Source organism: Protobothrops mucrosquamatus, unplaced genomic scaffold (assembly GCF_001527695.2).
Source record: "Protobothrops mucrosquamatus isolate PMUCROS unplaced genomic scaffold, P.Mucros_1.0 scaffold13, whole genome shotgun sequence".
NCBI classification, from domain to species: Eukaryota; Metazoa; Chordata; class Lepidosauria; order Squamata; family Viperidae; genus Protobothrops; species Protobothrops mucrosquamatus.
In genome coordinates this window covers 759,026-776,404 of record NW_015386400.1, presented here as the reverse complement: position 1 = coordinate 776,404, position 17,379 = coordinate 759,026, and the positions used below count along the sequence as shown (strand labels likewise).

The 17,379-nt window shown below is 36.2% G+C and overlaps 1 protein-coding gene across 1 annotated transcript in view; it reads right to left on the bottom strand.

The window, feature by feature from the left end:
• MYO3A (myosin IIIA) overlaps positions 1-17,379 on the bottom strand; it is a 94,557-nt gene that overhangs the window by 59,811 nt on the left and 17,367 nt on the right. The window contains 9 exon segments of the mRNA XM_029283085.1: positions 2,003-2,117; positions 2,274-2,372; positions 3,266-3,468; positions 3,894-3,977; positions 4,470-4,574; positions 5,164-5,280; positions 6,618-6,717; positions 15,002-15,142; positions 16,192-16,256. Coding sequence (XP_029138918.1) covers positions 2,003-2,117; positions 2,274-2,372; positions 3,266-3,468; positions 3,894-3,977; positions 4,470-4,574; positions 5,164-5,280; positions 6,618-6,717; positions 15,002-15,142; positions 16,192-16,256 — 1,029 coding nt within the window.

Below are 17,379 nucleotides of genomic sequence, written 5' to 3'. Positions count from 1 at the left end.
GAGGGAAATAGAAGGAGGGAGGAATATTGTGTGGGTTTGCCACCTTGAATTATTGATAAAAATAATAAAGGCATGATAGATAAAAAAAATTCCCTGTCCAATAGTTTCCAACTCTAGGGGACAGCACTCATCTTCATTTCTTAACCAAGGGACCTAGCATTGCTGAAGATACTTCCATGTCATGTGGCCAGCATGACTATAAGCCGAAGCGTATAGAACGCTATTACCTTCCCACCAAATTGGTACCTATTTATCTACTGAAGATCGGTAACTCCTTCTATCTAGGATGGTCGTCCTCTTCCACCGAACGCGCAGCTTCGGGAGGGATGCACATGGAGCGGTGAGGGAGGAAGGGGACACCAGCCTAGCCAGCCAGATCAGCCGAATCAACCCTGGCGATCAATGGGGTGACAGATGTCGCAGCCAGATCGCCCTCACATCTCAGCCTTTTGGCTAAGATCAAGATCATAAAATCATAAGATCATATTTATCTACTCACATTTATATGCTTTCCAACTACTAGGTGGGCAAGAGCTGGGTGAATAACAGCAGCTCACCCCGTTGCATGGCTCTTGGGTTTTGAACCTCGGTTGTCAGCTTTCCAGCATATTTAACTGCTGAGTCATTGTGTCCCCAAAGACAGGATAATATAAATAAATAAATGGCTGTGCTCTAATATTTATCATTTGTTTGGATTTTATTTAATCTTCCCTCTAAAAGCTAAAGGCAGCAAACAAATTATTTTCTCCTCCCTTCCACCCTCACAAAAACAGCCCTGTGAAACTGCTTGCACAGACAAAGAATGATTGGCTTACAGTCATCCAGTCAGCATCCATGGCAGCTGTTGAACTAATACCTGAATGATTTACCTTTTCCAACAATGGAAGCTTCCCATCCTACTGGCTCTTATGTTCATACATTTTTAGTTCTTGCGGCTCTTCTGTTTTCATGGGCTTCCATGGGGGGCGCAAATGCAGTGATAGGCATCATGACCTAAACTTTGCTCCTTTTCTACTTAAGAGGTGGTATGGAGCTTGTGTTCCAATATTAGATTACATGTTTTGCCATTTTAATGAAATCTGAAATTTGCTGCAGAGGCCCCAATAATACAAAATGTTCATTTCGGTATTATAATGCTTAAAATCACAAATATATTTGACAAATCCTTAATGCTTGGTTGTTTTCTTGTAGATGTTTCATTACCTAAACCAGTGGTGGCGAACCTATGGCACGGGTGCCAGAAGCGGCACTCAGAGCCCTCTCTGTGGGCACGTGCAGCGTCGCCCCAGCCCTAGGCCTTCAGCTGGGTTTTATAAAATCTTTTCGCTTTAGGCCTCCGCCACCATGTGCAAAAAGAAAAGGTTCAATCAGTCAATTTCAACTTCTCACAGGAAAAAAGAGATCTTGCAAAGTTGGAATTGATTGATTGAACTTTTTAGTTCCACCCAGTCTGCCGTTACCACTGCAGCCACACCTACACAATTGGCCATGCCCAGCCAATGGGCCACATCCACCCGGCACTCGACAATGCATAAGTGGGTTTTGGGTTGCAGTTTGGGCACTCAGTCCCTAAAAGGTTCGTCATCACTGACCTAAACAAAGTAGCAACATCATCAGTACTAGAAAGGAATGAGGTTTGCTCTCAGTTTATCTGTATATTCTGCCAGTATTGGTAGGTTGTGGAGGTTCTTTGGTTGAACTGTTTACTGTTAGCTTGTTTGGTAGTTCCTTGATTGGCATATTGTTTACTTCTTGATTGTTGGCTTGATGTTAATCTTGGAGTTAATTTATGCACATCTGGGTATTGATTGCTGGTGGGGAGGGGTTTTGGTCTTTTTGCTCCCTTTTTAGTTTGTTTATTGTCTCTTTTACACAGTATGTAGGTATTGTTCATATTTGTATATCTATTGATGGCTAATTTGTCAGAATGCCAGCCTTATTTCCAGCCAATTAAATACTTCCAGTTAATTATTCCAATTAAATATTTCCAGCAATTACCTACCTCCATTGTAAAGCCAATCACTTTAAAGCACTGCTCAACTGATGCAAACTTGGATTTATAACAATTATTGTTCAGGACCTCTTGCGCTGGTGTCCGAAGTTCATTTTGTAGATAACTAATTAAATGGTGTGGGGGAGGGAAATGAAAATTTTCACATGGAAAATTAATATAAGGCATCTGATTTTTTCCATTTAAATTAACTTGAAAATATATTTATTTGAGAATTTAGCGAACTACAGCAAGAAAATACAAAGGTGTTTTTTTTTTTTACCTTGGGAGTTCATTTTCTGGCAATTTATAATGAGGTAATCTTTTCTTTTCTGCCAATCCAGCATAGATGTAATAGAACATATGAAAATTCTTCTCCCCACTGAAACAAAGCAAGCAAACAAATTACAATTCTGTAGCTACTAAAATAAAACCTAAGAATTCCTATTTTTATCTGTTTGTTCTGATTTTGAAATTCATGTTGCATTTTAAACATTAAAATTTATTTCACTTTCTAAATATTAACATTCATTCTCAAAGCCATTACATACTTTAGGAAGGGATTAAAGCTAAGTGCTTACACACTAATAAAATATAAGAACAGACCTGCCCTGGAAGCAGATTAAAGTTGAGAAAAGTAATCTCTTGTCTATTTTATAGACTTGTAAAACATTATTTATAAGTTATTCTTTTTGTATGTTTTAGTGATTCCCCTTTAGCAAAAAAAAAAAGTGAATCAGGCAGTTTATGATGAACGATCGATCAAGTTTGTAGCCATGAGATTAAAGATTGCCTACCAAAAATTATAGAGGAGGGGGAAAAAACCACTTTTCACAAGATTTGGAGCCATAAAAATCTCATATTTGTGAAGTTATACTAAGATCAAACTCTCACTTCATATTGCAATGATATGAGTCCTTAAAGTATAGTAGTCTGACTTGAATCAGCCATAGATTTGTATGCTAAATGTCTCATAAGGTTCAATCCTTGATATCCCACATTTACCGATTCACCCATGACTGTATTTACATAGAGTGTATGTATCAATGCATGTTTATTGGATTATATAAAATTTATAACTTGAATATATAATTCCTGAATTATATTAATGCATGTCATGTCAAGGTTTTTATTTCAAATGCTGCATAAAATCTCATCCCATGCCCATAACATTTGAATTCATCTCTATCACACATTGTTTTTATTTGAACCGAAACTTTATTCTAAAAATCCCTGCTTTCCTTTTTGATAAAATGCTCCTTTCCTTTCACTTACCCAGTTTGACATATGACTCTAGACTTTTCTAGAAGATATTCTGAAATCTGAGCGCTTACAACAGTTCCTTTAGAAGTGAATTTCATTTCCAGATATTTCCCAAATCTGCTAGAATTATCATTAATAACAGTGGCTGCATTTCCAAAGGCTTCCAACAGATTGTTTACTTGGATAATTTTTCCTTGAAGAGTCCTGTTATTAGCCTAGGTAAATATTTTAAAAATTAGAAACTATTTAAAAACTCATCTTCTCAGGATACATACAAGACACATGTTTTATCAATAGAAGAAGATATTTGTAGCTCAGAGAGGAATTGTGGAGTCCTTGGTGCTCTCGGAGGTTAACTGTTTTTTTGTAGATGTTTCATTAGCCAAAGTAGATAACATCTTTAGTATGTAATTGTTAGTTTAATTATGATATTGTAGGTAATTGCTGATTCACATTTTAATTCCCTGATGGGAACACACTTATTTGAACCCATCTCCACCCAATTTTACCTTTGACAAATAGCTGTATTACAGTTCCTAATTTCCCAGCCTATTAAAGAATAAGTAGAGATCATTTAACATAAAAACTATTTGAGAGATAAACTGAACCCCACCCCTAAAGTTTTTAAAATTTACCTTACCTTTCCAAGGACTGTCAACTGTTGAACTAGCAGGTGAGAACTTTGAGTCTTCCCAGCACCACTTTCTCCAGAAATGACAATACACTGAAATTAAGAGCCAGGGATATTTTTGTTATAATTAATGTTCTATGCAATCAAAATGGGCATTAGGTTTGGGGCATTAGTCTTGAAACTAGGGATCTATAATGATTTGACTCCAAAGGAAAAGCAAAAAAAGAACGCTTTACTGGCAGGGGTTCTCAACCTTGGCAACTTTAAGACTTGTGGACTTCAACTCCCAGAATTCCTCAGCCAGCTTTGCTGGCTGGGGAATTCTGGGAGTTGAAGTCCACAAGTCTTAAAGTTGCCAAGGTTGAGAACCCCTGCTAGAGAGAGATTGGGCACAGATTGCACGATGCCCATGCCGGTGTTTCTCAACCTTGGCATCTTTAAGAACTCCCAGAATTCCTTCATATCTTAAAGATGCCAAGACTGAGAAACACTGGCCTACGCTTTTTCCAATACTCTTTTTTTCTGCTTTGGATTTAATTGGATTTAATTGCTGCTGCACATTTCTACTGGAATTATTAGCATTACCTGATCTGACCCATAGGTGACCATTGATTGATATGCAGTATCAGCCATAGCAAAAATATGTGGAGGGTTGTGAGTCCGTTTAGCCCCCATGTACAATCTGGAATGCTGATGGAAAGAAAAGGTAAATATTATGTATTCTATTGTTTTATGCCACATTAAACAAAGATACTGGTTAAAACAAACCCGATAAATTAAAATATGATTACAATGAAAAATATTTACTACAACATGTCACATTTTTAAAAGCCTGGCAAACCTGACTCCTGGGACAAAGTATTTCTCAATTTAATTTCTCAATTTCTCTTGTTTTCCTGGCCTTCTGAGCATACCCACTTATGAGTGGCAATGAATACCAATACTTGTTCATTACCTAATCTGCTTAATTTGCTTAATTATAATGCTCAGATGTACTTTTTTTTTCTTTATTTCCTCTTCAACTATTTCCATAGTGAAGAATAGGAAATGAGACCTTTGCAACATGTACCTTAGCACCTTCATCCTCTTTTTCACTCTGTTACTGCTTCTAACAAATAAGCAAACATCCCAAAGAAATTTCTGTGGACATGGAAACAAGCCATGATAGCTGTCAGGTATATATAGTAAGCAAGAAGAATTTCCTTTTAAGATGCTTCAGTGCTCAGTGCCCAAATTCTGACCTTTCCAACGGTCCCCTCAAACAAACTAATTTCCACACCTTTGTAGAGTAAAGATCTAACTTCCGAAAAGGGTTGACTGCAATGAGGATATCTCCCACATAAGTGTAAATTTGACCTCGAGTGTAGCTCTTCTCAAGTTGCTCTGTTATTGTATTCTGTTTGAAATTGAGAGAAAGAGGAAGAAAAAAGCTAGTTATGTTTCTTTTTTTAAAAGGAGTACCTAACTGAAGAGAGGTTAATAATAAAATATATTAGATTTCTTTAGCTATGAAACCAACATTCTTAATTTTGAATTCTACCTGCATGATAACCTCTTGGATCCATATGTCCATCATCAGCAATTAAACAATAGAACAAAACGTCAAGGACTGACTCTGGGAGACTTCAGATTGCCAAGCTTCTGATCTATTAATGAGATATAACTCCTTCCTTATCCACATTCTCTGCTGTGGCAGTGGTGATCCAAAAATCTTAGTTCTTTCTTAACTTATTGTTTTTGAAACATTTGAGATATCAAGGATTGAACCTTATGAGACATTTAGCATACAAATCTATGGCTGATTCAAGTCAGACTACTATACTTTAAGGACTCATATCATTGCAATATGAAGTGAGAGTTTGATCTTAGTATAACTTCACAAATATCAGATTTTTATGGCTCCAAATCTTGTGAAAAGTGTTTTTTTCCCACTCCTCTATAATTTTTGGTAGGCAATCTTTAATCTCATGGCTATAAACTTCTTTATAATGACATCATAGATGCAGAAAATGTTCACCAAATTTTTGTATAATCAATTAAAAGCTTTTTCCGTGTTACCTCTGAGAATGTTGGACTCTTACAATTTTGTTTTTTTATCCTTTCATGAACTGGATTCTGGTTTTAGAATGTGATTTATATAATTGATTCAAATCAGTATTATCAAATTTGAGATAGAGAGGGAGAAAAAAACCTGGGGCTGTGGAATGTGTTAATCTAGCTGTAGTTAATATAGCTGTAGTGATAAATACCGTAGATATATTAATTTTATTTTTGTCAGTTTCTCATTTTTATCAATCTGTCAAATTCTGTCTCTTGAACTTTTTGTTTTAAATTCACAGTAACATATGAATTTTGATGTACATAATTTCAAACATAGTTTTGGTTGCAGTGCTGTCTGATATAAACAGTATACTAGTATCATGAATACATGCATTTTAAAATAAAGTACCGTTGTACATTTGAAGAAATACTACTAGTTATTATTGTATATTTCTTAATAGACAAATTAAAATGAAGTTTGATGAAGTGTGGAAATCACTTGTTTTAGTTTGTATAATAGTTCTAAGATTAAATGACTTTTCCTCAATACTATCTAACCCCAACCTAAATACAGCAAAAGGCAGATAGCTTGAAAGAAGACACACTGTACAAAACAGTCAAAAGTGATTATTTGTTCGAAGCATGCATATCATTCCAATTTAAAACATTCCTAACAAAATAAAAATATCTTACCTCATCTAATATTTCTAAGGTTGCCAGATCATCCACCTCCTCCTGATTAGCAGTTGGAGATCTAGTCACATTCTGTTTATTGGAATCAATATATTCAACTCTGTAAGAAAACAAATATGCATAGATGTGTTTGACAGCACGAACAAAAGATTTTGAATATTATTTTGACTGAGCTGGTTAGGACCACAAAAGTAAAGGAATACTTTGGTAAACATAGATTTAGATCTCCAAATTCCTTATGAAGATATTGTTTTCATATGGACATAGAAAATATAGACATATTTTTTTACATTTCAGGAGCAGATGGCTCCATTTCAAGGAGCTGAATTAAGAGTTCAACCCCCACTTACGGTGGTTAATCAAATTTTCGGTGGTCATAGCAGTTACATTTTACTTACTGTTATGGGCAGAATATAGTGAGATGAATACTTATTTTTTTTTACTAAAACTGTTACAGAAATTTACCTATGACTCTTCTTATAGTTTACAGAAACAGACATTGATATGGGTTGAGGCTACAAAAATTTAATTTTTTTATAGTCCTTAGAATGAGGCTAGGATTATGCCACATCAAGCTGCTAGCCAAACTGGGCATTTTTTCTGCAAAGAAAAATCCCCAAAGTTAACAATGGAGTCACTGATCATTATGGTCCACTGAACATATGTTATTATTTACAACTGTACATCATGTTCCCATACAAGAGCTCAGATATTTCTTAAAGCAGAGCATAGATCTGAATCACTGCTGATCATGCATGGCTAGCTAGTTTAGCTACCCAACATCTTGTGTATTCACTTAGGATTTTCTACCTTCAGAAATCTTATAACAATGTGCAAAAACATACTGCCATGCTCAACAATGAATGCACATGTAATATTGCTGACATTTAAAAATCAATATTACCGTAGTAGCATATTTATCTAGCCAGATAAAATTCTGCACTGTTTTCTTCCAATCCTCCAGCATAACCAGTTAGGTGAGATTGGTTAAAACAAACTAACCTGATTCTCAAAATGTAACCTGACTGAAATCTGGTTAGAATGAAATATAATCCATCTAGGATATTCTAAGCATTTGCTCTCCATTTTATGACTTATTCGCATACATGACATTTAATTTTTTAGTACTGGGAGGTAAGATAATAAGAAATTTCAAGGCCTGTAAGCTAGTCTGGGAAGCTAAATAATAACAACAAAAAACTTGTAAGAAGGCAAAGACAACTCAGCTCCATATTGTTTATACATTAATTTGCATCCTGCCTTTCCTTGAGGAGCTCAAGGGAACACAGATAACGTTCCTTCTATTTTTCCTTACAAGAGCATGAGTGGTACAAAGTCACCCGACAATTTCTGTGATTAAGGGTACACCAAACCCTTGGTCTCTCCATTCCTAGATAGACATCTTAACCACTATTTTTGCTTAGGGTTTTGAGATTAAGCAAGATTGCCTAGATCAGTGGTTCTCAACCTGTGGGTTGGGAACCCATTTGGGGTCGATCGACCATTTCATGGGGGTCGCCAAGCAAGGCTGTCCGCCATTTTTTTGTCCGCCATTTTTTTTGTCCGCCATTTTTCCCCCTTTTCCGGCGGGTGCCTTACCTCCCTTGGGCTGGGTCAGCTGGTGGTCGGCCTGCTCCGTCTCTGCCGCTTGCCAGCTACGCCTCGGCCGGCGCAGGAGGCAGAACCACGCATGCGCGGCGCTCCTGGGCAGGGAAAGTCCTTGACTTACGACCGGTTGGGTAGTCTTCGACTTACAACCGGTTTAGTCCTCGACTTACGACCGGTTGGGGTCGCGGCATTAAAAAGGTTGAGAACCACTGGCCTAGATGTTGTCAATGAGTTAGGCATCCCACATAATCCTTGGGTATTAAAATATCTTTGGGGAACTTCCATCAATGTTAATGCAAGGTCAGGGCATGTGGCATCTTCCTATCAGATGCGCAAATGCTCCGTGTCTTGTACATGGCTTGAGGAAGAACAATATTTGCATTAAGCTGCAGGCATTTTGAGGAGGGCAAGCATTATTTGGCATTTAAGGAGATCTGAAATGTTGAAGCAACTGACTTGCCCAAGCAGTATGCGGATTCTGCCGACAGGGTGACTTTGACCAAGTCAAGCATATGTGACACAAATGACAGCGGCAGGAGCTGACAGCTAATCTGTTCCCTTTCTGTTATTTTCCTTCAGCCAAGGGAAGGACACAGACCTTGAATCAGCCTGTCATTTCCCATGTCTGATGTGAACCACTGCATATAGCACCTTATTTTCACCACACAGTCAAACATGCAGCAATGTGTTGCCAGGGTGATATCACATTCAGCCTACAGGGCTGAGCAGCTGCTGAATTAAGGGAAAGTGAGAAATCCAAGGAATAACAGGATTACTCTTGTTTCTCCTGCTATGTATATTTCCTGGATTTCTTTTTAGAATATCAGGGTTTTCTTTTCGTTGGTTTGTGTTATCAAAGTTTCTCTTCAAATATATTTATTTAATTTATAAATAATTCATTTACAAAAATGTGTGTGCTGCCTGCTCACTTAATTCTAGGTAGCCTAAAAAAATCCTAAAATTTAGTTATTTTAGGCTAAATTTAGGTACTTTAGCTGTTTTTATTGCTGTTGGGATAACAAAATAACAAAAGCCAAAAAAATGTCTACACCTCTGCAGAACCAAAGCCTTGCCTTTTTTTTTTTTTAAACATATGTTGGGTGCATGAGGAATGAAAAACAAAAATGGCATTTATGCTTTGAGTGCATAGTCACTGCTTACCACCTTAGTTTTTTGGGACACCTCCCCCCAGGATCTGCCTGCTTTCTTGCTAGAGAAGAACTTACTCTAGAGGAAGGTTAGTGAATTTCTCATGCCAGTAAATTTCTCAAATCCAAAAAACTTCTCATTAGACATTACCATCATGTTCATAGGCTTAATCAACCAAATTTTTGACAGTTTCTATTTCAATCTGCACAATTACTATTGTCAGTTTTAGGAAAAGTCTTTGTTCCAGTTTTTGCTAAAGTGTGACAGTCAACTACTTTGAGGCTGAACTGACAGCAGAAGTCACACCATTTATTGTTCCAGCTTATTTTCTATTCATTCCTGGCAACCTACCTCCTCCTATCTTATTCAAAGCAGAAGGAGGTCACTTTCAGCCCAAGTGTCAAAATGCACAAAAGGGATTTTTAATGGCTCCCAAAATAGCATGGAAAAAACCCATTCCTTGGTAAATGTTCGTCCTGTATACAGAAATTAGAATTATTTATCTGACAGGGAGAATCCTAGGCTAACTGAACAACTGCTATTTATATTCTAAAATAATTCATATGCAAGAGTAGAAAAATAAATCTTGGAGGTTATGATGGAGGTGTTATAAAATTGGGTCATCACACAGAGCAATCAAGGGGAACTTAAAGATGTTAAGTAAGTCAATCATCCCCAATTTGACACTTGATTGCAACTTCAAGAATTTCCAGCTAATATAGAGTGTGTTATAGTCCTAACAGACCATAGAGCAGGTAAAGATGAGGAAAACGGATACAAAAAAAATATGGATCCAATTTTTGGTTAAGGACTCCTATTGTGCTTCTTGGTGGGAGGTAGGAATTCATTCTGTTGCCCTCATTTTGTGGCAAAATGTTCCATATTTTCCCCGCCACTTGTTATGACGTTCTGAATACACCAAATTAAGGACATCTATTTCAGTTCCCTTTCTGAAGATATATACTTATAAATGCTCTCCTGACTGTTCTAAATAAGCAAATCTGAATTTGCTCCCACTTTCCTGACCTTCTGTAAGGGCCTGAATGCCTGACTCTGCCAGTTGGTTTAGGGCCCCAACAGGGGAGTGTTATGCTGGAGGTGGTTGATAAAATAAAAAGATCCCACTTCAGCCTAGAGTAGGGGTAGGCAACCTTGGCTCTTTTATGACTTGTGGACTTCAACTCCCAGAATTCCTGAGCCAGCATAGCATAGCTGGCTGGCTCAGGAATTCTGGGAGTTGAGGTCCACGAGTCATAAAAGAGCCAAGGTTGCCTACCCCTGGCCTAGAGGGATACACTTAATTATTTTTGAAGGACAGAATTTCATCACAACAGAGATGGGTGGAACTAGAGAGTTTCCTTTTGTTTGTTTTTTTAAACATTTGAAGTGTGGGTTTTTGTGTTCATTTTAATAACACTCAAAGTATATTTAAAGATTAGGACTTATATTACAATTTTGGTGCAATAGAAAACTGTGCTACAAATCTGTTGCAAAGACACTGAACAACAGAATAACAGAACTAATCCAATCCCCTGCTCAAGCAGGGAATCCTATACCATTTCAGACAAATTGTTTCCAATATCTTCTTAAAGGGGACTTGGTCACAAATTTCCCATTTTATTGCATACAAACCTTCTAAAAAAATAAATGAAACTGTTTCACCACACCTCTGAGATCTTGTTAAAATTAAAACAACAATCTCAGCTAATCATAACCATTATTAAGCATTATTAGGCTACCAGTCTTCTGAGCTGCAAACAGTTTGTAGTCTACAGATCTTGTTGACTTGTTTTACTGAAGACCTAGTCTAATCAAGATGCTTAAATAACTTCCAAGTGCTTTTGTAATTTCTAAAGGTCACTTTGTTAATCATGGCCCAATGTTGTAAAGCTGATTGATCTGTGGGTGTGACAAATCTTCGTAATAAAAACTAACTGGATCAGCTGCACAAATCACAAACATCACTGCAATTCTTCCTGACTGACCAACACAACTGGACAGATAAAGCAACAGAAGACAAGCTAATTTGTCAGGCAGTGCTTGATGAAATAACCTCTTTGCTTGAGTGTCACTTTTAGTCACTTAATTGCTATGCACTGGAGCATGTTAGGATAGTCCAAACTATCTTTTTATGGGCATATTGGAGGAAAAGAAGAAATAATGTTATAAAAAGATGGCAGCCCTCTGTAGTATTCAAAAACCGGGCTTGCTGTGATATTATCTGATGAAAGTAACTGAAGAATTTCCTAAATATGTTGATTACTCAAAAGCTAGTGGATTAGCAAAATGCAGCCTGTCTTGGTGGATTACAGTAACAACCACTACAAACACAGATCAGTGTAATCATTTCCCAAATACTGATGTCCATGCTGCAGTTGTATGTTACAGTGGTAAACCAGATAGTGGACAACAGAAAGTCTACTTTCAGAGGATTGTGATGGAGAAAATACATATCTTGAGTATTTGTAACTTTCAATTACCCTTCCAGAAATACAGCATCTAATGAAATCATATCCATCTGACCAGGAATTGTTACCCCAACTGATGTAATTTGTGACAGAAGTGCTAATTAATTTTCTTTCTATTTCTTAAACAGTTGCAAGCCAAGGAAGTAGAATATCACATTTAACCAGCAATAAATTAGCGTACTGTAAGCTAGAAAAACATGAACTTGGGCAAAGTCTACTATCAAAAGTATTTTTAACAGATTGGTTATAATATTGAACATTTTATTTTGAACAGTGTTGTTTGGGAAAACATTTAACTCAATTGTTTGCATCAATTCATAGAATGACTTTTTGGCTATAAGATTTAAGCCTGTCTATTAATGTCATTCATTAGATTTGCCCTTAATTCTGACAAGACTGAGTTTTAAGAAGGGAAGAGGGATACTTCAAAATGCGGAGAGGGAGAACTGTTTATATTTTTACATACTACATCCTTATCAGATTAATGATAAGAAAAAAGGGGAAAAATTAATTCCTAAATCTCAGTGGGAGATTGCAAAAGAAAAACAACATTAAACTGTCATAAAAACAATATTAATAAATGGGGCTGATTTTAGAAGGATTTCTCTATTCAAGTCATTTGACATGTGGCATCAACAATTGATGGTGTTAAAGAAACGTATTTTAAATTCTAACTTATTTTTTAAAAAGGATAATTTATTATTTCTTACCTTGAAGCAGAATAGAAACACATCAATATTCATCAACAACTAAATTTCAAATTCAGCACATTACTTTGATGAAGTTGTTTCAGGAAACCTGACACTGAAGCAAAATACTCCTTGCAATTTCATCTATTCTTCATGAGGCACAGGATATCTTGCTAAATGTCCTTTAAAATTATGCAAGTCATATTAATTCTGTCAATAATATTTCCTTCATTTGCTGAACGGGAACTTGAGTATATTACAGATTACTCACGCTAAGAGGTTTTTTGACATTATTCCTAAGACAAGAAAGCAATCCCAACATCTGACTATTATACTAATGAATGCAAGCATAGATTTTTCATGCAAAAGGAAAATTGTAAGGGGACTCATCACACACTGAGGAGCTCCAGGAATGCACTCTAGAAAGCCAGTTTGGTCTAGTGCAGGGGTGTCAAACTCGCAACGTCATGTGATGTGTTTTGACTTTTTTTCCATTGCCGGCAATGGGGTGGGCGCAGTTTCAGCATGACGCATCCGGCCCGTGGTTTAGTTTGACACCCCTGGTCTAGTGGTTAAGGTGCCAGGCTACAAAGTGGGAGACCTGCCATGCATGCAAATTTATCGAAGTCTGGCAGTCCACAAGCAATTCCACCAACAGACACATCAACCTTCAACCAGCCTACAAACTCCTCAGAATTCAAATCAACTGCATAGCCAAAGTAATGTCGGCACCAACCCTCAAACAACACACGCAACCTCACACAACCAGCACTTCACGTCCCAATGACCCTCACTTGACATGACCCTCACTCAACTCATCACAAGACCTTTACCTGGCATGACCCTCACCTGACGTCACCTTCCCAACAAAAGACCTATTGATCACACAAAGCCCTTATAAGCAGAAAAACACCAACACTGACATCTCCTAAATTCCACTGAAGATATTACCTAGCCTGTAACAAAATGTTTGGAAACCAACCCACAAGCTTCACCCTCATCCAAGCTACAGATATTCACCACTGTCGGAGGATGGTGTGTTGAACATATTCATTGCCTGGAGTTATTTGTAAAAATAATAAAGACAAGATACAAATAAATAAATAATCTAAAGATGTGGCCAAATTCATGGATGTTAAGGAAGAATTCGTAAGATTAAACAAAACTATATTTTTCTATTGACAAGATACCGATTTACATTATACATGTTGAAATATTATATTTCTGCAAACTGTGAATGTAAATGGTGGTGTAAGAAAAATCTCACACCACAATTTCTCAGTACAATGGAAGCTACTGTACATTTTAGATTATAAGCTTTATTTCTTTATTACATTTCTCACATTCTTCTATGGGTTCAGAGATATGGGGCTTGCTACAAAAACAGAAACTGCTGAAAGTGCCCAGATCAGGGTTAGAGAACAAGGGAAGGTTGGTTGATTATCCTTACTAAAAAGAGAGTGCACATCTGAAGCTGAATGTACATCCAAAGCAGAACACTATAGAAGACATTAGCAAAGAAAACTATATACTTATTAAATAGTTGAAAGATGGATAGGATGGCCTTATTTTGAAATGAGAAAGTGTTTTCCTAAAAGTAAATAAAGTAAATGGAGCTACTGGATCTTTTATTTTTTTAACTCTTGTATTCAAAAAAACTTCTTTCTGCACCATGAGGATCACACCCTGATCTCCTCAATGAAATAGCAAACAGCAGATTATGAAGAAAAATTATTTTCCCCTTCTGTTTAAAAACTGAATATGACCACTTCTTTTGGGGATCACGGAGATCAAGAATCAATTATCTCAGATGGAAAAAAGTCACCATTTAGTCAGACGAACAAGGGGAATTTTAGTTGGCAGATAGAAGAAAATTGGTTGTATCTTGCTTTTTGTAGCCCCCCCTCCCTAATATGCTCTTTGATATTTAGGGAATGAATTAGAACTTAAGGGCATTCCTGCAGGACTATTCATATATTTGGGCAATCTGGTCCAAAATTTTATATTTTTATTCTGATTCAGCAATACTACAGGTTTAGGCCAGAACAATGGTTGGATATACATGATGATGGAAGGGATCAGGACTACATCACAAACATTTTATTTGATTATTTATTTATTAAATAAATTTATATGGCTGTCCAACTCAAACATGGCGGTAACTCTAGGAGGAAGAGTGGGGCTTGAGTTTTCCTCTGTTTCCTGGATTTCAGGAGGCAAGCAGAATTTAGAATATATTTTTAGTTTTTAAAACAGTTGCTTTAGGTTTTACACCATAGTTTGTTTGCCCTCTCTTAAAATGATAGGAAAATGTATCTCGGGATTTTCTATCCCTTCCAAAGAAGGCAAATTTTGGATAATATCCCGCCTCCATTATTCATCTCCCAGAAATGTTTGCTAGTTAAAGCTTACTTGTCCAAATTAAATTAAATGATCTTAAAATACTTTGCTATATGCAAGGAAAAATTACCTTGATTTTTTTGTAATGCCCATCTGTTGGTGATTATTAATAGACTCCATCAGTTGTATATGCTGGATATATTCTTTGCCTTCCACCTGCTTTGGTTGGTCAGTCACTCCAGGATACTTTTCAAAATCTTTGGTTAAACACCTGAATTTGGCAGAAAAAAATAATTTCTAGGAAACATATTGAAGTATGGGAAGATGATATCAGAACAATAAGAGGTGCTTGATTCCACCTAGGTATAGAACTATCACATGGAATTGTTTCCATAATTTAGCTTTTTTTGAAACTGTCATATTTTACATATACTGTAAAAGATTATAATAATATTTTAAAAAGCAATGTAAGGATGTGGGAAAGAATCACAGTGGGCTGAAATCCCACTACAGTCTTCTCACTTAATATTTTAATAGAATCATCAGTGTTTCTCAATACATTTCTACTTGTTCTCAGAACAAACAAGTACAACACAGAATAAAGTTGTAAGTACCATATGAAGGCTCTGTTGTAACTCTGTATGGGTCACTAAGTGATCGATTATAAGTCAAGGACTACCTGTTTTTGCAGAGGTAGAACCATTACTGTAGAAATTAGGCTATATCTCTGCCTACTTCCAATGTTGCATGAACTATTATATGTCTAATAAGCATTATTTGCTCCTTCAAATAGGCTGAGATCCTATAATGCCCATGTGATGCTTCCATCAGTAAAAAGATTGGTATGACATTTTTTAATTTCCCTGAAAATCTGCTCTACAGGAACAGGGGTCCCTTTGGAATCACCTGGGTGACTACTTTTGAGTGGGAGAGTTTAAACCTCTCTAAGTTATTTTCTATCAGTGTAGAAAGCTACTTAAGATTAAAGCCTTAGGATCAAAGGAGGTAAAGGCTATGGGTACATAATCCAGACATCTTGATAAAGCTAAGCAGGTCTGGAATAGGTCATTTCATGAGACTGAAGGACTAAAAATCCCATTTATACTAGCATGATAAAAGAAAGGTTGAATATAACTATATGAAATACGATAAATACCTATTGACCTAATACCACTGTTGTACATACATTGTAGGGCTGATCCTTTATTAAAAGGAATACTAGGCAGGTGTTACAGCAAACAAAAATATTACCAAAACATTTTCAATGCTGTGTTTCTGTGCAATTTATATACTGATTTTTAAAAATGATCTATCATTCACTTGCTGATAAAATCATTGAATTCAGCTGCCATAATATTGAAGATGGATTCTTGTAGAAGATGGTACTAAAATAAGTTAATATGTTAACACGACAGGCCTGAAGCTAGCCCCCATTAAAATGTGAATAGTCAAACTGAGTAATGAATGTGCAAAAGACTAATTACAAATTGATTTCCTTTTATTTTTAAGGAGCCCTTTTAGAAAAGTAGAATTCAGCACTGATTGCCTTAACAATATATCATACCATAAATAAATACGACTAATGACTTATTTTTTTATTATTTATGCATCATTCAAGTTCCCTATAATCTTAAAAGCCATTAGCTTAACTGTATTCTATCAGATTGAGAGAAAAAGATATTTATTTATAATCAAGTTGAAGACCATATTCTAAAACAGTATTTTTAAACCTCAACATTAAAATGTGTGGACTCCAACTCCCAGAATTTCCACCTGGCCCTGCCCTCTTGACCTTCCAACCGAGCCTCAATACCTGGTTCTGGCATTTGTCCTTGGACCCTGATGAGGATGTTCCATGCCGGAAGTGGTTAATGGATTTAGAAGAACATCCCACCCCACCTTGGTGTTTTTTGGGTTTTAATCTATTCAGTCTCTGTTTATTTTTAATATTTAATGTTTTAATGTCTTAACATTTTGTACTTGTTTTCAAGTAAATAAATAAAAAAATATCTGAAAGCAGATAGTCCCTGCTGTGCAGTTGAAAAGGAAGAAAAGAAAAAACAAAGGCTAATGCAACTTCAGATGCTTGTATCGGAATATAATCGGGAAAGGTTTATTTCTGACAGACACATCTGTAAGCAGCATTCTGTAAGTCCTCCTTTTTGCTACAGTAATGTAAAAATAATTTATTTAATTACATGGTAGTAGGAACATATCACTGAATTACAATACTCTTCAAATTCCACCAATACGTTACAATATAGACAAAGAGATTTTCAAGTGATAAAACATTAATTGTGAAACACTGCATCCTAGAATTTGAATATACCTACCCAAACTTTGAGCTCTTCAGAGAAAAAAATCCTGTTATTTCAAGGCGTCTCATGCTGATACTCATGTTGTGGGAAAGCACAATCACAGATTGTGAAAGCATAGATTCAATTTTTCCCATCTTAAACTATCATATGTTGTTTTTGTTGGATCACAAATCCTGTTACCATATAATTC